Genomic DNA, 15,796 nt, shown 5'->3' on the forward strand with positions numbered 1-15,796 from the left:
TGCGATCGAATTTGCCCTACAAGTTATATTCCATCGTGTGTTATCCGGTCAAATGAAGCCTATCTCCCTCTGGATATAGATATAAATAAGATATTTGTGTGCAGGCCTGTGCTAAAATCCCAACCAAACCTGGCCAATGTCATCGGATTGATATGGTTGTCCAGTTGGGCCGGAAGTCGCAATGTTTCATTTCAATTCACAGCCGCGGTAGTGTGAATGTGCGATAGGGCGCAGAATTGCAGCCGACTCCGCTCAAATCCTCCCCACGCCATGGCCACCGCTCCGAGCAAATGCTTTATCGTCACCGGCCCTCCCGTAAACACTTCAAATTATTCACACTACTCTCCCTACTCTCACAACCCGTCCTATCGATGATTCAGAGAGCGAGAAGTTTTGATGGATGGTTGTTGTTGTTTTTGCTGCTGCTGACAGGGGATTGGAAAGACGACGCTGGTGATGAGAGTTTTGGAGAGTCTCAAGACTTCTCACCCTCACCTCAATATCCGGGGCTTCTACACTCGTATGCCTGTCGCTTGTGTTTTGCTCTACTTTCGCCTTTCTTTTCTCTTCTCATCCACATGCCCTTTGCTATAATTTTGTAGGGGAAGTCAGGGAGGCCTCTGAGAGGGTTGGGTTCGAGGTCGTCACGCTGGATGGTAGACGCGGTACCCTCGCCTCGTCCACTGTCTTAAGGTTCGGTTTGATACCTGTTGTCTATCTGTTTGTCGGTAAGTAGTGTGTGTCCCTTGGGTTGGAATTAAGATTCCCATTATTGCATATTTGTTGCTAGCAATCTCTAGTGGCAAGAAAGTGGAGGAGCTAGGGTTGAGGTGGGAAAAGAGGCAAGAGCCAATAATGGTTGAGGAATGTAAGAAGCAGGATAAGGGTTAGAAAGGGTTGGATAATAACTGGTTAGAATTGGTTTCACTGCTACATTTATTTTTAAGGGTTTACACGTGATCATGTGGCTGCTTGAGGTGGCCAGTGCACTCGCTTGAGTGCGTATAGCATTCCTCATGCTTTTTGAAGGGGTAAATCATAGATTATAAGCATTAGGCTATGGGAAATAAGTTACCATAGAAAAGGATATTTTGTTGTGTTTCATGTCTAAACAAGATTGAAAGAAAAGGTACAAAGAGGAAATAGTGCGATAAGATGGATAGTTTAATGTAGGAAATTGCATAAGGAGGAAGGAAAAATTTAGTGGAGTTACAATAGTCACATAACTGAAATAATTGAGGATGCATGAGGATATTTGGTAGTTGGACGATAGAAGTAGAGTAGATGGAATTGTGTTTAGATGCCATATCCAAGTAGCTATTAAAATCTCATCTTGATTTAGAATTGTGACACAAATCCACTTTGTTTATTCGAAATTGTCAATTTTGTAATTTTCATTAAAAGTAGTTATTATAATGCAAAAAATTAGAGGAATAATTGTGATAGGAAATACCTAAAGTTGATTATGTTGTTACTAGTGCACCTAGACTTATATGTTTAATTTTTCCTTAAAAAAAGGTTTACTTGTCTAGTCTGTGGATGAGACTTAGCTGAAAGAAACGAGAGTAGATGCGAGGAAGCGGTATTCTAATAACTCTTAAAAGTACGGAAGCAAGTGCATGTTCGAGTTTCTAAAAATCTCGGAAGCAGACACATTATAAAAGATTTTTGCTACAAAGGGATGAGTTTATCATCTTGGATGCTGCAAAAATCTTCATTTAGTTCTTTAAATAAGAAGCAGTTTGAGGCTAAATGTTAATCTGGCTATTAACTTGGTGATTAGAGGGAAGCATGTGACATTAGGTGCGCAAAGACTTCTGATAGAACTTTGAATTATGCAGCCAAGTGTTTCTTCATAACTTTATTGGTACTTAGACCATGCCTCTCTTGGTTTATATTTGGATCCGCTGTTAGAGAAATTTGAGTGCAACCATCTTTATGGAAGAGAATGTTTATGAGAGGAGGATGTGCCTTGTTTATAGTAAATATAATAGTTCATTAAGAATTTTTGGTTAGGTTAGAAGAGATTGTTTGAAGGTGAGGATTCTATGAAAAAATTCTCATCAATGACATGACTCTATATATTGCTTTCCAAAAATTTCGAGAGTTGAAAAATATGTGTTGTTGATGCATATGAAATTACTGAACATAATTGGGCTTGGATCATTGCATTAAGGAAGAATTGTGGATGAGCATATTGAAAGGTATGCTAACTTTCCATTCTTTTCTTAATGGTTCTTTTATAGCATATGGCTAAGAGGACAGAAATATTTGGTTGGTTGGTCCAACCAACAGATGGCCTTCTTAAGCTTCTGTGTAAGGTGCACTTATGGGAGCTTTTCTATAAGGTCTTCCCCTAGAGATCTTTTAAGGGACACATAATGTAAAAGCACTCCTTGGGTTATTAGCTTATAGTTAACAATTTTGATGACCTTTGCAAATTAAATATCACCTTGCTAAGCGCCAAGCTGCCAACATCAACTTCTGTACTACCTTCGACTTGCCAAAATGACTTGAAATACTAGTGATTCTTTAGTGAATATTTACTACGTAGATATTGATATTCTGTAAGTTTGATTAGGTTTAGATTTAGCTACTTTAATTTTTTGGGATTTTTTTAGTTAATTTTAATTGTATTTGATTCTTTGTGTGTATATATATATATTTGCAATCTCAATCTTAATTTTGGAAGTTATTTTTATAGTGGATTTTTTAGTTCGATATTGTGTAGAATTGTTGTCTAAAAGTCTTATTTTAGTTCTTAGTTTGGTTAGAAAAGGTTTTAAGTCATTAAGATTATGTGTATGATTTCAATAGCTTCCTTTGTTGGGTTTCATGGGCATTCGAATTTAGCTATTTCTAACAAGTGTAAAAGCATCTGCGATGCTTCTTGCCTTATTTCTTTCTTGGGGGGAAGATGTAACAATTCAGGACCTTACCCAAAAAGGGCTAGCTAGAAGTTATTAGTCAGCTTCTTAGCCCTACTCAAGTATCCAAGGCCTCCCAAATTCACCGCTAATGTGGGTCTAAACGCATGCCCACGTGGTCCTCACAAAGTGGTCGTAAGTAGGAGAGAGTGATAGAAAATTTTGCTCCACGTACTTTGGAGTTTGGATAGGTTTAAAGGATAACATCCAACAATGCACAGGCTTCAGCTTTAGAGGGCTTTGCTTGTTAGAACACATCACTCATATTATTATCATAGATGACTTTAATGCCCTCCCTAGTTGGGCTTATGGCAGGCTATGCACCATATTCATTTCACATGAAATTGGAAGTCTTGCATTTTTTAAGAGGATCTTGTTACTTGTAGCAAAATCCGCCAATGTTAAAATAATGGTAGATTGTCTTGCTAGAAAAGGGGTGTGGAGGTGCAAATTGCATGTAGATCTTACCCTACTTTTTTCCATCGTGTGGCAATAAATATTGAACATGTGAAGGTTGTGATGGTGTTCCCGAAGTTTCAGGATCTCAGCATCCTTCATCTGGTCTCTGTCTTCAGATGATTTCTTTGCACATACTGGAAGAACACCCTAGAGGTACTTGTTATCATAGAACTCCCTCTAGTTCATCTCAGTAGTGAAAGTATGGTAGTAGTCTTCTTTGCTTCACTTATGTTTCATTCTGATGCTAATCCACTTCTTTGGATATTTGGAGTATGAAGGTAGAATGGTGCCAAGCTACCCATACCTACTGGGACAGTGATAGTGCAGTGTATTAGGTGGCTAAGTTTTTCGCTGAACACATTTACAATTACCAATGGACCTTTCCTTCCCTGATACCATGAGATCTTTGAGATTTTCTGTTAGCTGATGTAATGGTTGTCTCTATACATGAGTTTTGTGAGACTACTGGTTGACCTAAAAAAAAAACATCGAGACTGTTTTTTGACATCCTGCTACAGTGCTACCTTGTCTGTATGATATCCCACTTATGGTTGGAAATTCTCTCTCAAGTTTCACTTCAGCTGAGAACTGGATGAAAAAGAGTGTGATGGAATTAAAGAGGCCACTGACCCCAAAAAACCAAGATTTTTTGAATACTGCAGGTCCCTTTTTGAATAATGCATCGTCTAGAATATGGTTATTGGTGGAAGTCTAACTTCAGCTCAAATATTACAGACTAACTCCTTTCAAGAAATCATTGAGCTGCTTCCCCTGGCATCCAAAAAATCCATAGGGCATAATAGCTCATAATCCAAAAGCTGCCTTAAGAACCTTGCTATCTTATTATACACTTAATTTGGTCTCTCTCTCTCTCTCTCTCTCTCTCTCTCTCTTTTTCATCACTCTCAGCTCCAATATTCATTTTGTTATAACATAATTCGCTGTTGCAGAATTACCTGGTTCCTTGTTTTCTTAAGAATCTTTTTTCATGTTTTGGTTTAGGCATCGCTGCTGCTTAGTGCTTATGATGGCACCATCAACTCTTCATTTTCTGCACATCTGTTACAGCCTCGTTTGGTTCGCGGGAAATATTTTTCTTCCTAGGAATATGATTCCTAGGAAGCAGATTCTTAGGAAGAGAATGCCTAGAAAAGTATTTTTGGCATGTTTGGTTGACCATGGAAAAGTGACAAATTTTCAAAGTGCTTACGTTTGGTTGACCATCAACTTTCCTGAAAAGTTATGTATAATTCCTATCATACCCTTAATAAAAATTAGGTCTTTAATGCCTCTTTAATGCTTCTTTAATGCTGAAGGATTTTTTTTGGAAAAAAATAAAAATGGAGTTATTTCCGCCTCATGGGAAAGTAACTTTCCCATGTTTCTCATGGGAAAGACTTTTCCATAAAATGTGGGAATCATATTCCCATGGGAATACAACTTTTCCGTCTCTCTCCTTTGAAAACTCCAACCAAACAAGAGGCATCTCTTACTTTCTCGTTGACCACACTCTCCCCCCTTCTTTTCCCGCGAACCAAACGAGCCCTACATGTTTATAAACACATTAATGGCAATATTGCAATCTTTCTTATACATGCTTCCTTTTTTTTTTTTGGGCCCCCGGGAGGAGGTGGAGGAGAGGGGGAAGGGGGGGGGGGGATGGGGGCGGTATTAAACCTTAATCCTCATCCTCTTGTTAGTAATTTAATGGATATGCTATGAACTTTAAATGGTTAACATGCCCAGCTTTTCTAGCAGTTGAGTCTCCTAGTTATTATCTTGCTAGAGCCCCCTAGTAGTGTCAGTTTTCATTTCTTCTTATATCAGGAAGTTCTCGTAGAGATTTTTAATCCTATAGATTGCTCACTCCAAGTTTTCATTCAAATTTGATCGGTTTTCTCATAAATCTTGCTCATATCCTTTTTTTTTTTTGGCAATTGCAGTGCTGAATCTTTCAGATGGCCTAGTGTTGGAAAATACAAAGTAGATGTGGCGTCATTTGAATCTCTGGCATTGCCTGAGTTGCAGGTAAGCTGGATCATAAGATTTACATGGCACCATATTGTATTGGAATTTTTATGATATACTCATGCACGTGACTGCAAATTTCATGTTGTAATATCAGGTCAAAGAGGGCACAGATCTTTTCATTATTGATGAAGTGGGTAAAATGGAGTTGTTCAGTTCTTCATTTTTCCCTGCTGTTCTGAAAATTCTCGAATCCAATATTCCAATTCTGGCATCCATTCCTATTCCAAAGTTTGGTCGTGACATTCCTGGAGGTACTCGTCTGTATTCATATGTCAGCAGCTTCAATAATTAATCTGCAGTTGCTGAATCTTATATTGTCTGTTTATTGTTGGATTTTTCTTTTGTCTTGCACTTCTTTAGCTCTGTCATAAAATATCTCCATCTTGTTCAGTAGTTTTCTGTTACATTTTTAGCTCCATAACCAATCACAAGGCTATTGTATATACAGTTCTGTTCAGTTTTTTATGAAGTTGAAGCTTCAACATTTCATAATTCCAGCTTCTACTCATATCATGGTTGGTTCATTTGAATGGTGTTGTTGGAGCTGCTTTCTGAATTATAACTCACCAAAAGTAAAGAAGCCCCTTTATAATTTTAGAAGCACCTTCTTTCTATTTCTTAGGTTGCTAAATAGTTTAGGTTTATTTGAGATTGATGATGGATATTCGCTTTTAACTAGACTTGGTAGTTGGTACATATGATGTACATGACTAATTTGATAGGAAGGAATACCTGATGAATGGTTGTTAAGAAGGTGTATAGAAACTTCCTTTGTTTCACATCTTTTATTCATGAGGACAAGACTTCTAAAAAGAGAAAGAGGAAACATGAATAAGACTTAGAACGCTGCCTCCAAGAGCCATGCAAGATAATAATATAAGGGAAAAAGGGCAGCCTAGTGCACAAGGCTCCCACCATTTGCAGGGTCCGGGGAGGGTCAAATGTTCATAGTCTTACTCCCTGCATGTAGAGAGGCTATTTTCATGTTTCAAACCCATGACAAGGTAATAATTAAGATAATAACAGAAGAAATTGTATGGATATTAATGGTGTAGAAGAGACTATCCCTATTGCTTTCTCTTTTGCTTTCATCGACATGCTTAGAAGAAAAAGGAAGCTGGTGCAACCACATACAAAAATTTCTCATTTTCTTCCAGGATTAAGACTTAAAAATAGTAAATTACATAAAGGATCATTTAAAACATCCATTTTAGAATTGGGAGCTACTTAAAGTTTATTTCACTTTTCCTTCACCTTGTAGGAGAAGAGGTCAGTTTTGCCCTTATCTAATGTCTTCAATACTATTCTAATACAACCTTGGAGTGGGGGTAGAAGTCAATTTTTCCCCATGCCGGAGAACTTATTTTTCTTTAATAATGTTTAGTTTATTAGCTCTAGTAAGCAGTTATTTTTTTGACAATAAAAATATGAGGAGGCTCTAGTAAAGAAATATTTTAATTTGACTTGAAAGTGACAAGAAAAAGAGGGAATACCTAAGAAAACATGGATGGACGTTGTGAGGAAAGACATGAGAATCTTGGAATAACTTCTGAGGTGGTCCTAAATAGGAGTACTTGACTAATGAGGATCGACAAAGATGATCCCAAATAGTTGAGAGAAGGCTGGATGGTTTGGCTTAGTTTAACTTTATCTTCCTCTATGTCCTTTATCCTTTCATTCCATCTTGTTCTCTTCTTTTCTCTTTCAACAAGAGAGCTTTGTGGAGGAAACAAAGAGGGTGAAGTGGCCTTGTAAGAAGGATGGTGGAAAGGCCGAAGGAGGGGTATTGGTGGCAGCAGCTTGCCACTCCAATTACATGGGTTGCACATCATGGCGAGGAAGTTGTAGATCATGAGTTGGTGAGGACCTATGGCTAGCACTCACTATGAGGCTCAAAATAGGAAACAAAAACTGCTTCTAAGTTGTATCATTTTGCTTCCTCTTATAGATTAAAGTCTTGTTTAATTATTAGTGTCATTTCCGACCTGAAATCACAAATTAGAGGATGGCAACTGCCGCATACTCATAGGGAATACCTGCCAAATAGTTCCAACAATTATACTAAGAATATAAAGACTAGTTTTAGACTGCATTGAGGATTCTGCTGTGGCATCTAATCACATTCTCATAATGGTATCCTTTCTGCTAATAGTTCTCTAAATTTGTAAAAAAAGAAAGAGACCGAATAATAAGCTCAACAGCACACTAAGTAATGAATAACTCAACTAAAAACCTAAGTCTTAAAATGGATAAAAGAAAACCCGTTGCTTTCCAGTCTCCGCTATTCCTCTTCCATCACAACCCCTTCACCTCACCTCACCGGTCTCACTTTTAGTTGCTAGATGATATGATAAAGAAGATGGAGAGGGCAGAGGACAGGACTTTGGCATGGAGAAAGTAGGCAAAGGTGTTATTAGGTCAAACTTATTAAGAAAAAGTGTTGCTGAACAAGTAAGAGAACGAGTGAAAATGAGAAGAGCAAAAGAATCTGGCAATGATCTGCTTGCTGCATGGCCCTTGCCAAGGCTGGTAATGAAGGTTGATGGAGGTTTGTGGTCAATAGCATTTCTTTCCCTTTCCATATTTCTTCTCGCTTACTCACCCGTTCGTACTTCATTGTGAATGTTAGTGGTTAACAGTTGCAGATGATGTGAGGGAATGGAAGCTTCTCCAAGATGGCAAAAATGCGGTACCATCATGGACAATGGTGCTTGTTAAGGTGGGGCATTTTTAAGGGCTGAGAAGGAACTATAGGAAAGGTTAATGTTGAAGATCCAACATTCAAAAATTAAATTTTCAGCAAAGGGCGAAAACGATTTTCCCCCTCATTGTGAATTTGTATTGAAAAAATGGTACTAAAAATATTACATGGGGTAGGGTGAAAATTGACTTTTCCTCTAGCCAAAAATTAGACTTTGAAAAGTGACTGATTCTTAAAATGGACATTGTAAGTGACTTTTTTTTTTAAAACTTACCCAAAAGAAATCTGTCAAGAGTTCAACAGAAAATTATAAAAGAACTAGTTTAATTTTCAAAATAAAAGAAGCAAAGCTCACATATTATGAAATAAACTGAAGGTGAATAGAAAGCTATTCTTGAATGTTCAATTACAAACCTGTTCCCATTATTAATATTTATCAAAGACAGAATGGTTTGTCTATCATTTTTTTCGCTTCTCTAGGCAATCTTTCCACCTAATTACCCACTCAAGATAGAAGACATATCCATGTGCTAGATGTAATGAAAATTCATGTTATTTTTGTAGAAATTATTTGGATATATGAATTTGCTGTCATTATCGATCGACAAATGCACAATCTATATCTTTCTATATAATTTGAAAATAAGAATGTGGAGTTCCCATCTACGACCATTTATACCATAGATTGATGCCATGTGGATTTTATGTATGTGTAGTTGTTTCCCTTTCTATTTCTTCTATAAGTTTGTCTTTTGTTTCTTTTGTTTTAACTCGCTTTTCTTGGGATATTACATATCAATGTGGCTATAATTGCATTTAGAAGTTTTCGTACCTACAAACAATCGACATTTTATTTCTTCAAAATTTTTATTTGGATATCATTACATGAATGTTAACTACCATTTGAATTTTGATTGCTTAAATTTAGCTTAACATGTCTTGCATTTAACCAATAGCATTAAGTAAAATATGATGTCAAAATTTGTGGGAGAGCGAATTCTAGCAATGACCTATTTTGGTAGCTTTCCTTGGACACGACAGTCTTAGGGATATTTGTTCTGCCCCACAGGGACACGACATGATGCCATAGACACGCTGGATATACTGCGGACACACCTTCGTGCTCATAAAGTCCTATGGGTTTCTGAGATCAAAAGGAGATCAAAGAGAGGGGTTCCATCTCTCTTCCTTTTAGCCCTCGATGAAGCCATGGAATAAAGAAAATGAAAAAAAAACACATAAGAAGGAAAAATGGCTTAGGTACGTTTCTTGAGAGAGTTTATTTGCACTTTCGAGCAGCAAGGACTTCTCCTCTTGCTGATTTGTTGCAGTATTTTCTCTCAGATAGATCCTAAGTGGAACAAGTAGAAGAGGTCAGAACTCTAAGGCAGCATGTTTCAAAGGTCTAAGCGAAATATGCTGGCTGATTTTTTGCTTGATTTTCCTCTTGGATATAGCCGAAGGGGAATTGAGAAGAAGGTCTGAAGAGGTCGGAACCCTGAGGCACTGTGTAATGTGTTACGTAGAGTTTTTAAGAGATGCCAAAGCAAAATATATGAGGGTTTTTTAGTGACTGAACTCATAGAGGAGCTTATGGGACTAGGTGATAGCCCAAACTAAGTTATGGGCCACATCCAAGCACGTGGTCTTTTTATCACTAAAGATAAACTAGTCCAATTTTCAAAAACAGATACCAGTCCAAATCCAGAGGTTAATCGTACTCTGGCAACTTTACGTAAGGCAGAGTTTGGTCCCCAACAAAATGACCTTCAGCAACATCTATATATATATATATATATATATATATATATATATATAGAGAGAGAGAGAGAGAGAGAGAGAGAGAGAGAGAGAGAGAGAGCTATATCCATGCATCCAAGTTTTCAAACATTGCCATGTTGGATGCTCCAGGACACTTGGACAGTTGACACCTGTGTCCCATGTGCAGGTAACATTGCCTATTTATAAGCACAGTTCTCAGTACTGGGCCGTAACAGGCATATTGACTCATACTAGCAAGGAGCCATTAATTGGCACAGACCTATACTGGGTGTCAGTACCAAGAACTGGCACTATATTTATTGGGTACTAGTACTGTAAACCTTGTTCTATAGATTTGCTTGATTGTTCTATCTTCCTACTTCACCTAGAATCTTGCCCTATAGCCTACTTCAGATTTTGGGAAAGGCTACTTTAATTAAAGTAACAGGCATGATTGTTTTTCTTTTAGCTCCTTATATGATGTAATACCCTGTTAGTAAATGTTATCAAAATTTAATATAGTTGCCTTAGCTCTAGGTTGCACCAGGATTATGTATATTAAAGGGTTGACTCAGGTCATCACTGCTAAGCTGCCACATGAACTATAACCGTGTTCAAGGGTGGTTGTGAGCTTCTTGGGACAATGACCATGACCACTTGAGCTCTGTAATAAATCAAAGTTTCTTATGTGTTTCTCGCTATTTATTACATATTGTGTGCTCTTATTTTTCTTCTTTCGATCCTGATGAGCCAGTTTCTGAGGTATGCTCCGCATTAGATTCTTGTGTTTGAAAGTTGATGCTGGTCATGCCTGATATGTAACTCTTGCTTATTGGTCCATGCGGTTTTCTATGTATGTTTTTCTTATTCATGTGACGCGAATGATGTCTTCACAATTTGCAGTTGCAAGGTTGAGGAATCATCCCGGAGCTGCTGTGTTCACACTAAACACGGGGAACAGAGATGCAATCAAAGAAAATATCTATAACTTGTTGGTCACCTTGTTGTCAAAGCATTGATACCATTAATTGCCCGATGCCTGAAATCAAACTGCTGTATATTTTGGAATATCATGTTTGCTATCCATTTCTCCCCTTGTTAATTTTGGATGGTTGTTCCATAAATTAACAAAATCCCTATCTTTTTGCTGGTAAAGGAAAGGTTCTATCAAGTCAATAACTCAGTGATCATTGACTTGCATAACTGATGCTATTTGTTGATTGCAGGCATCCAGTCACTTTTGTGTGATCGTTCCTGATAATTATTTGCAATGCTAAACGTCTGAGTGAAGGTGCTGATTGATCATATGGACTGAATTATTATTGCCAAACTCGTGTACTCTGATTGCATTATTGATTGAATCTGCAGCATGATTCCCCAAGTTAACAGGCGTTAAAGGCATGCCTTGTCTTATGTGATAGAGATCCAACTGATATGGTAATTTGTCAATATATAAATAGAACCTGGTATTTATGCACGCGCTCCTCTAATTTTTATAAAAGAAAGGCCTCTAACTTTTATGCCTGAAATTGCTGGCTGTCATATCACTTGATTGTGAGCTTCATCAGAAGCTATCTTTGTTGTGAAACAGTTATGGAAAAAAAGTTCTCGATTTTTAGCCGGAGGGACCATCACATCAAGTTATCTGGAGTCATGAGAGATCCTTCTAATTCTGTTTCATCTAAATCTGGGAGAGGTTGTTCAAGAGGATAAATATATGAAGGAATACTAGGATTTGGGTTGAATTGTGTGAAGGGTATATACATACCCCTGTGAGATAAATTATTATTAAGATATTAAATCAAGTTGCTGGCATATCCTAAATTTCAATAATGTCAATTGTTTATATTTTTATTTTGTAAATTATAAAATTTATTTTTTTTTACTTTGTGCTAGGATTCGCCGTATCGAGTCAAATCGGACAGTATGCCCCATACAGTACTGTACCAGTTACTGTTACAGGAGGCATGAAGCTGAAAATTAGATCATAACCTTGCTTATCTAAAAGAAACATAATTTAACTTGAATTGGAACGAAATTGATTCTGAATTTGTAAATAAGTTAGAACTGAAACAGTGGCTTGATTTTGATGAATCTCTTTATGTGGCCTTACATGCTTTAATTGTATGATACTTGTACTTAATGCTTTGATACATATTATAATGCATTAATGCTTGCTGAAACTCATCAACATTAGCTTCATATCCTTAAAATGAATATGATCTGATGCTTTAAAATATGTGTTCTCTATATCATGGTACTTCAAATCTTAATGATTTAAGATGAGCTACAATGTATAAAAAATACACATCTCAAATTATTAATCTAATAGTTTCATTAAAAACTTTTTACAAGTTTTGAAACTTTAAGAAAATGATTAATTGAGAGGGGGAAAGAAAACTTAAGGGGAAGAGATCATATGGAACTTAATATCATAAATGAAAGACTTCTACAAAACGGGGGAGAAGAATGCTAAATATAAAAAGAAATAAAAAATGACCCTAATTCTCTCCAATAAGCCTCATCTAAAATTTATTCTGATACTCTTTGAAGCTTACTGTTTGGTTGATACATCATGTGCTTCAATTATGAACAAAATTGCAACTCTAATATTTGATGTTTTTAGCACCACCAAAATTGATCTTAAATAGCTCTAATTTAATGGAAAAAGAGGAGAAGAGGGGGGGCTGAATTTTTTTTGAAACTCTTGAACCCCAAGTGGTCTGATACATCAAAATTGAATGATCAAAAGCTCTAAGTTTGATTTTTCATCTTTAATCTCTTCAATTATCTTGAATAATGATTGGAACAAGTTTGAAGTTGCTATAATTCTCTTAATATTTTATAAATTTTAGAATGCAACTTTTTGATGCTGTTAGAAACGAGGAGAGAGTAGGTTGAGTGTATGCTTAATTGAATATATTAGCCTGGGTTAATCTGAATATTTTATAAAGGATTCATGAAGTATGTTCTCAAGGCATATATTTATTTACTTCATGTTTTGCATAAATGAATTAATTGTGCACAAATCGTAGAAACACAATATGCTTTATTTTGCATATATTCAAAGTTTTGTCATCATCAAAAAGGAAGAGATTGTTGACCCAATGGATTGATTTTGATGAGTACGAAATATCTGAGTATAATACTAATGATTTTGTGTTCTTAGAGTAGTTAAATTTGTTTTATAGAGAGCTCAATATGTTTGAAAAGTTAGAGAAGCATGAAGAAGTTTTTTGAAGAGTTTTAGAAATTTCTATAATAGATGAGTCGACTCCAGGGTATTTCAAGTCAACTCCTAAAGATCACAAGTCGACCCCTAAGATCACAAGTTAACCCCTGAATGGCTACAGACAGAAATCACAAAGCAGTCAAAAATATCTCTTTCATGACTTGACCCTGAAGATTACAAGTCGACCCCTGAGATCAACTTGTCTACGCTTGATAACAGTAACGACTAATTTTTCTGCAAAACTAGAATGACCATATTCACTTCAAACGGCTGGTTTCTTTTCTCCAACAGCTAGAAACGACTCTCCAATAACTTTGTAAGCTATAAATACCTCCAAATTAAATTGGAGAAGATGATGGATTAAGGAGATTAAGTGGATGAGGTAAAGAAAAAGGAATACAAGTGAACGCCACTTTTTAGGCTTCAACTTAAGGATCAATTTGAGAAGTAATTATTCAAAACCTCCTACTTCTGAGTGAGCTTTCAAACATCCATAGAGAGAGCTTCAACTACCAATTATTGAATTCATCACAAGATCAAGAGCGAGCAAGGAAGGAAACAGAGAACAAGTTGAATTCTGCTCACTAAGATCCCAACATTTAGAGCAAATTGAGCACGAACTACAACAAAAAAACCCAACATTTATAAAGATCATTGTATATGTATTTAGTACACAAGCTTAGAGAATCTTGTGTGGGGTTTTTGGTATGTCTAATGCCATGAAAATCAATTGGCCTGTAAGATTTGGCTGTACCCATGAAACAACTAGGTTGCGGTCGATCACCCTAAAAAATTAACTAAGTTTTGCAAATCAACAAGGAATTCTTAAGGGTTGAAACTCGGGATTGGTTTAGTTGTATTGGCAAAATAGCTTAGTTTTGGTTGATTGCCAGAACAAATCATGTAAGTTTGGTTGTATGCCCAAAAAACAATTGTGCTGTAATCTTGCTTATAGATTATAGTGAAATTTCTAAGGAAGATTTTTTGGAGAGTGGATGTAGATGCAGGGTTGGCACCGAACCACTATAAAATTATAGTATTTATATTGTTATCCTTATTCTTATCTTTTGTATTTATTTATCATTTTACTGTGCATACTTATGTTTAAATTAGTTTAACTTAATCATTATTTAAGTTTGTAAAAAGTTTTGAAAAGTCCAATTCGCTCCCTCCCCTCTTGGGTTGTCATTTTAGGAAACACACATATACACACACACCTATATATATACAAGATATGTTATTGAGAGAGAGAGAGAGAGAGAGAGAGAGAGAGAGAGAAATATGTTATTTTAGATTCTGTCAGTGAAAATTTGTGATTAATATATAAGAAAATAATATGATTAAGGAGTTAGTATATTATCCACTTGTGTCTCTCTCATCTACGATTTCTCTTAGACAACCCAAATCGGTTGGACTCTATTTAAAAGAAAATCTCCAACATCTTTCATCCACATCCTGACCCACTGGATCTTTTTAAAATTAATAAACAAATAAAAATATTGAAATATTTTTTCCAATTCATGTGTTTGATCTCTCTTATTCTTAATACTTGAACTTATACATACTCGGTAGCTATTGTGTATATATTTATTATACACACATTCATGCTAATATAAAAGAAATATAATAAGAAATAAAGTCATCTATAAAAATATAGAGGTAGTACCAACTGAGGATTAATTGAGAAAATGATTTAAATTTTTAAACATGTACAATGTAGGCTAAAAGATGCACCAGTGTAAAAAAGTAATTCAATATATATATATATAAGGAAAGATAGAGATAGATTGAAACTTATATGAGATTAAGTAGCAAGGAAGAATGTAATATCACTACATCTTTTAAAAAATATAATCCTAAATAAAGTAAAATGGAGGATAAAAAATCATTCAACCAATCCCAACTAATTTGGGATTAAGGCTTATTTAAGTTAAGTTGCATGCATACATACGCACACAAATACATATACATATATATGTATGTAAAAAAAAACACTCATAAAACATAGGAGGCTATGAAATATAAAAGGCTATGAAAATAACATAGTTTACGTTTTATACATTAATATTATTTTTTACAAGTTCCTTGTTAGTCATTTTTGCATAGACTATAATCCATACGTTTTAATATTAATATAAATAGACTAAGAAATTGACCTCCTCATTATCGAAGGTACCGAGAGAGTATCTAAGGCATATTTAGGAAATATCCAGTGTGTTTTATGAATTTAAAAAAAAAGAATATCTCACACAAGTATCAAATATGTATTCAAGAAGTATCTGACAAATTTAGGTATCCAATATGGATATAATACGAATGTAGCATGTGATTTGAAAGCACAAGGGCTCGTTTATCTGAAGACATACATCATATTACATAGGGAGTGCTTCAAAGTTAATTGGGATGTATGGGATCATTGGTTTCCATCAAGATTTCATATGTTGGTTTTTATATCTCATGCATTTAACGGCTACCTCAGCAACTAATCAACCAGAAAAAATTGGTAGGTCGTTTACGGTCTTGCCAGCTATCGTAGTATAGCTGATTAGAGACTTTTTTTTTTGCTCATAAAGAGAAAAAAAAACTTATTTTTCTTTACACCTGCCAGCCATTCATCCATTACATTGTTGAAATACAAACTGTGAACTGCACAATGATATAAAAATTAAAACTAGGACACAGTGC

At 35.7% G+C, this 15,796-nt stretch overlaps 1 protein-coding gene across 6 annotated transcripts; it reads left to right on the forward strand.

The window, feature by feature from the left end:
• LOC103720917 (cancer-related nucleoside-triphosphatase homolog) lies at positions 1-12,006 on the forward strand. 6 transcript variants are annotated; one of them, XR_005510782.1, is made up of 8 exons: positions 10-315; positions 433-520; positions 603-693; positions 5,330-5,414; positions 5,512-5,668; positions 11,106-11,170; positions 11,248-11,316; positions 11,776-12,006. XR_005510782.1 is itself a non-coding variant. In XM_008810886.4 (6 exons), the coding sequence occupies exons 1-6, from the start codon at positions 217-219 to the stop codon at positions 11,868-11,870; spliced, it is 615 nt and encodes a 204-aa protein (XP_008809108.2). In that variant the 5' UTR covers positions 1-216; the 3' UTR covers positions 11,871-12,006. The 6 variants fall into 6 exon arrangements, 4 of the variants coding, with proteins under 4 accessions (XP_008809108.2, XP_038979805.1, XP_038979806.1 ...); XR_005510781.1 differs by having other exon boundaries at positions 11,106-11,316; XM_008810886.4 differs by lacking the exons at positions 11,106-11,170; positions 11,248-11,316 and having other exon boundaries at positions 1-315.
• The last annotated feature ends 3,790 nt before the right edge of the window (positions 12,007-15,796 follow it).

The sequence above is a fragment of the Phoenix dactylifera genome, chromosome 2, assembly GCF_009389715.1.
Source record: "Phoenix dactylifera cultivar Barhee BC4 chromosome 2, palm_55x_up_171113_PBpolish2nd_filt_p, whole genome shotgun sequence".
NCBI classification, from domain to species: Eukaryota; Viridiplantae; Streptophyta; class Magnoliopsida; order Arecales; family Arecaceae; genus Phoenix; species Phoenix dactylifera.

What these genes read in the sequence shown, in the direction of transcription:
- LOC103720917 (XM_008810885.4), top strand. Translation starts at nt 217, where the DNA reads ATGTGCGATAGGGCGCAGAATTGCAGCCGACTCCGCTCAAATCCTCCC. An exon ending in TGGCATTGCCTGAGTTGCAG is followed by an intron (nt 5,415 to 5,511) that starts GTAAGCTGGATC and finishes TTGTAATATCAG; the next exon opens with GTCAAAGAGGGCACAGATCT. An exon ending in TGGTCGTGACATTCCTGGAG is followed by an intron (nt 5,669 to 10,782) that starts GTACTCGTCTGT and finishes CACAATTTGCAG; the next exon opens with TTGCAAGGTTGAGGAATCAT.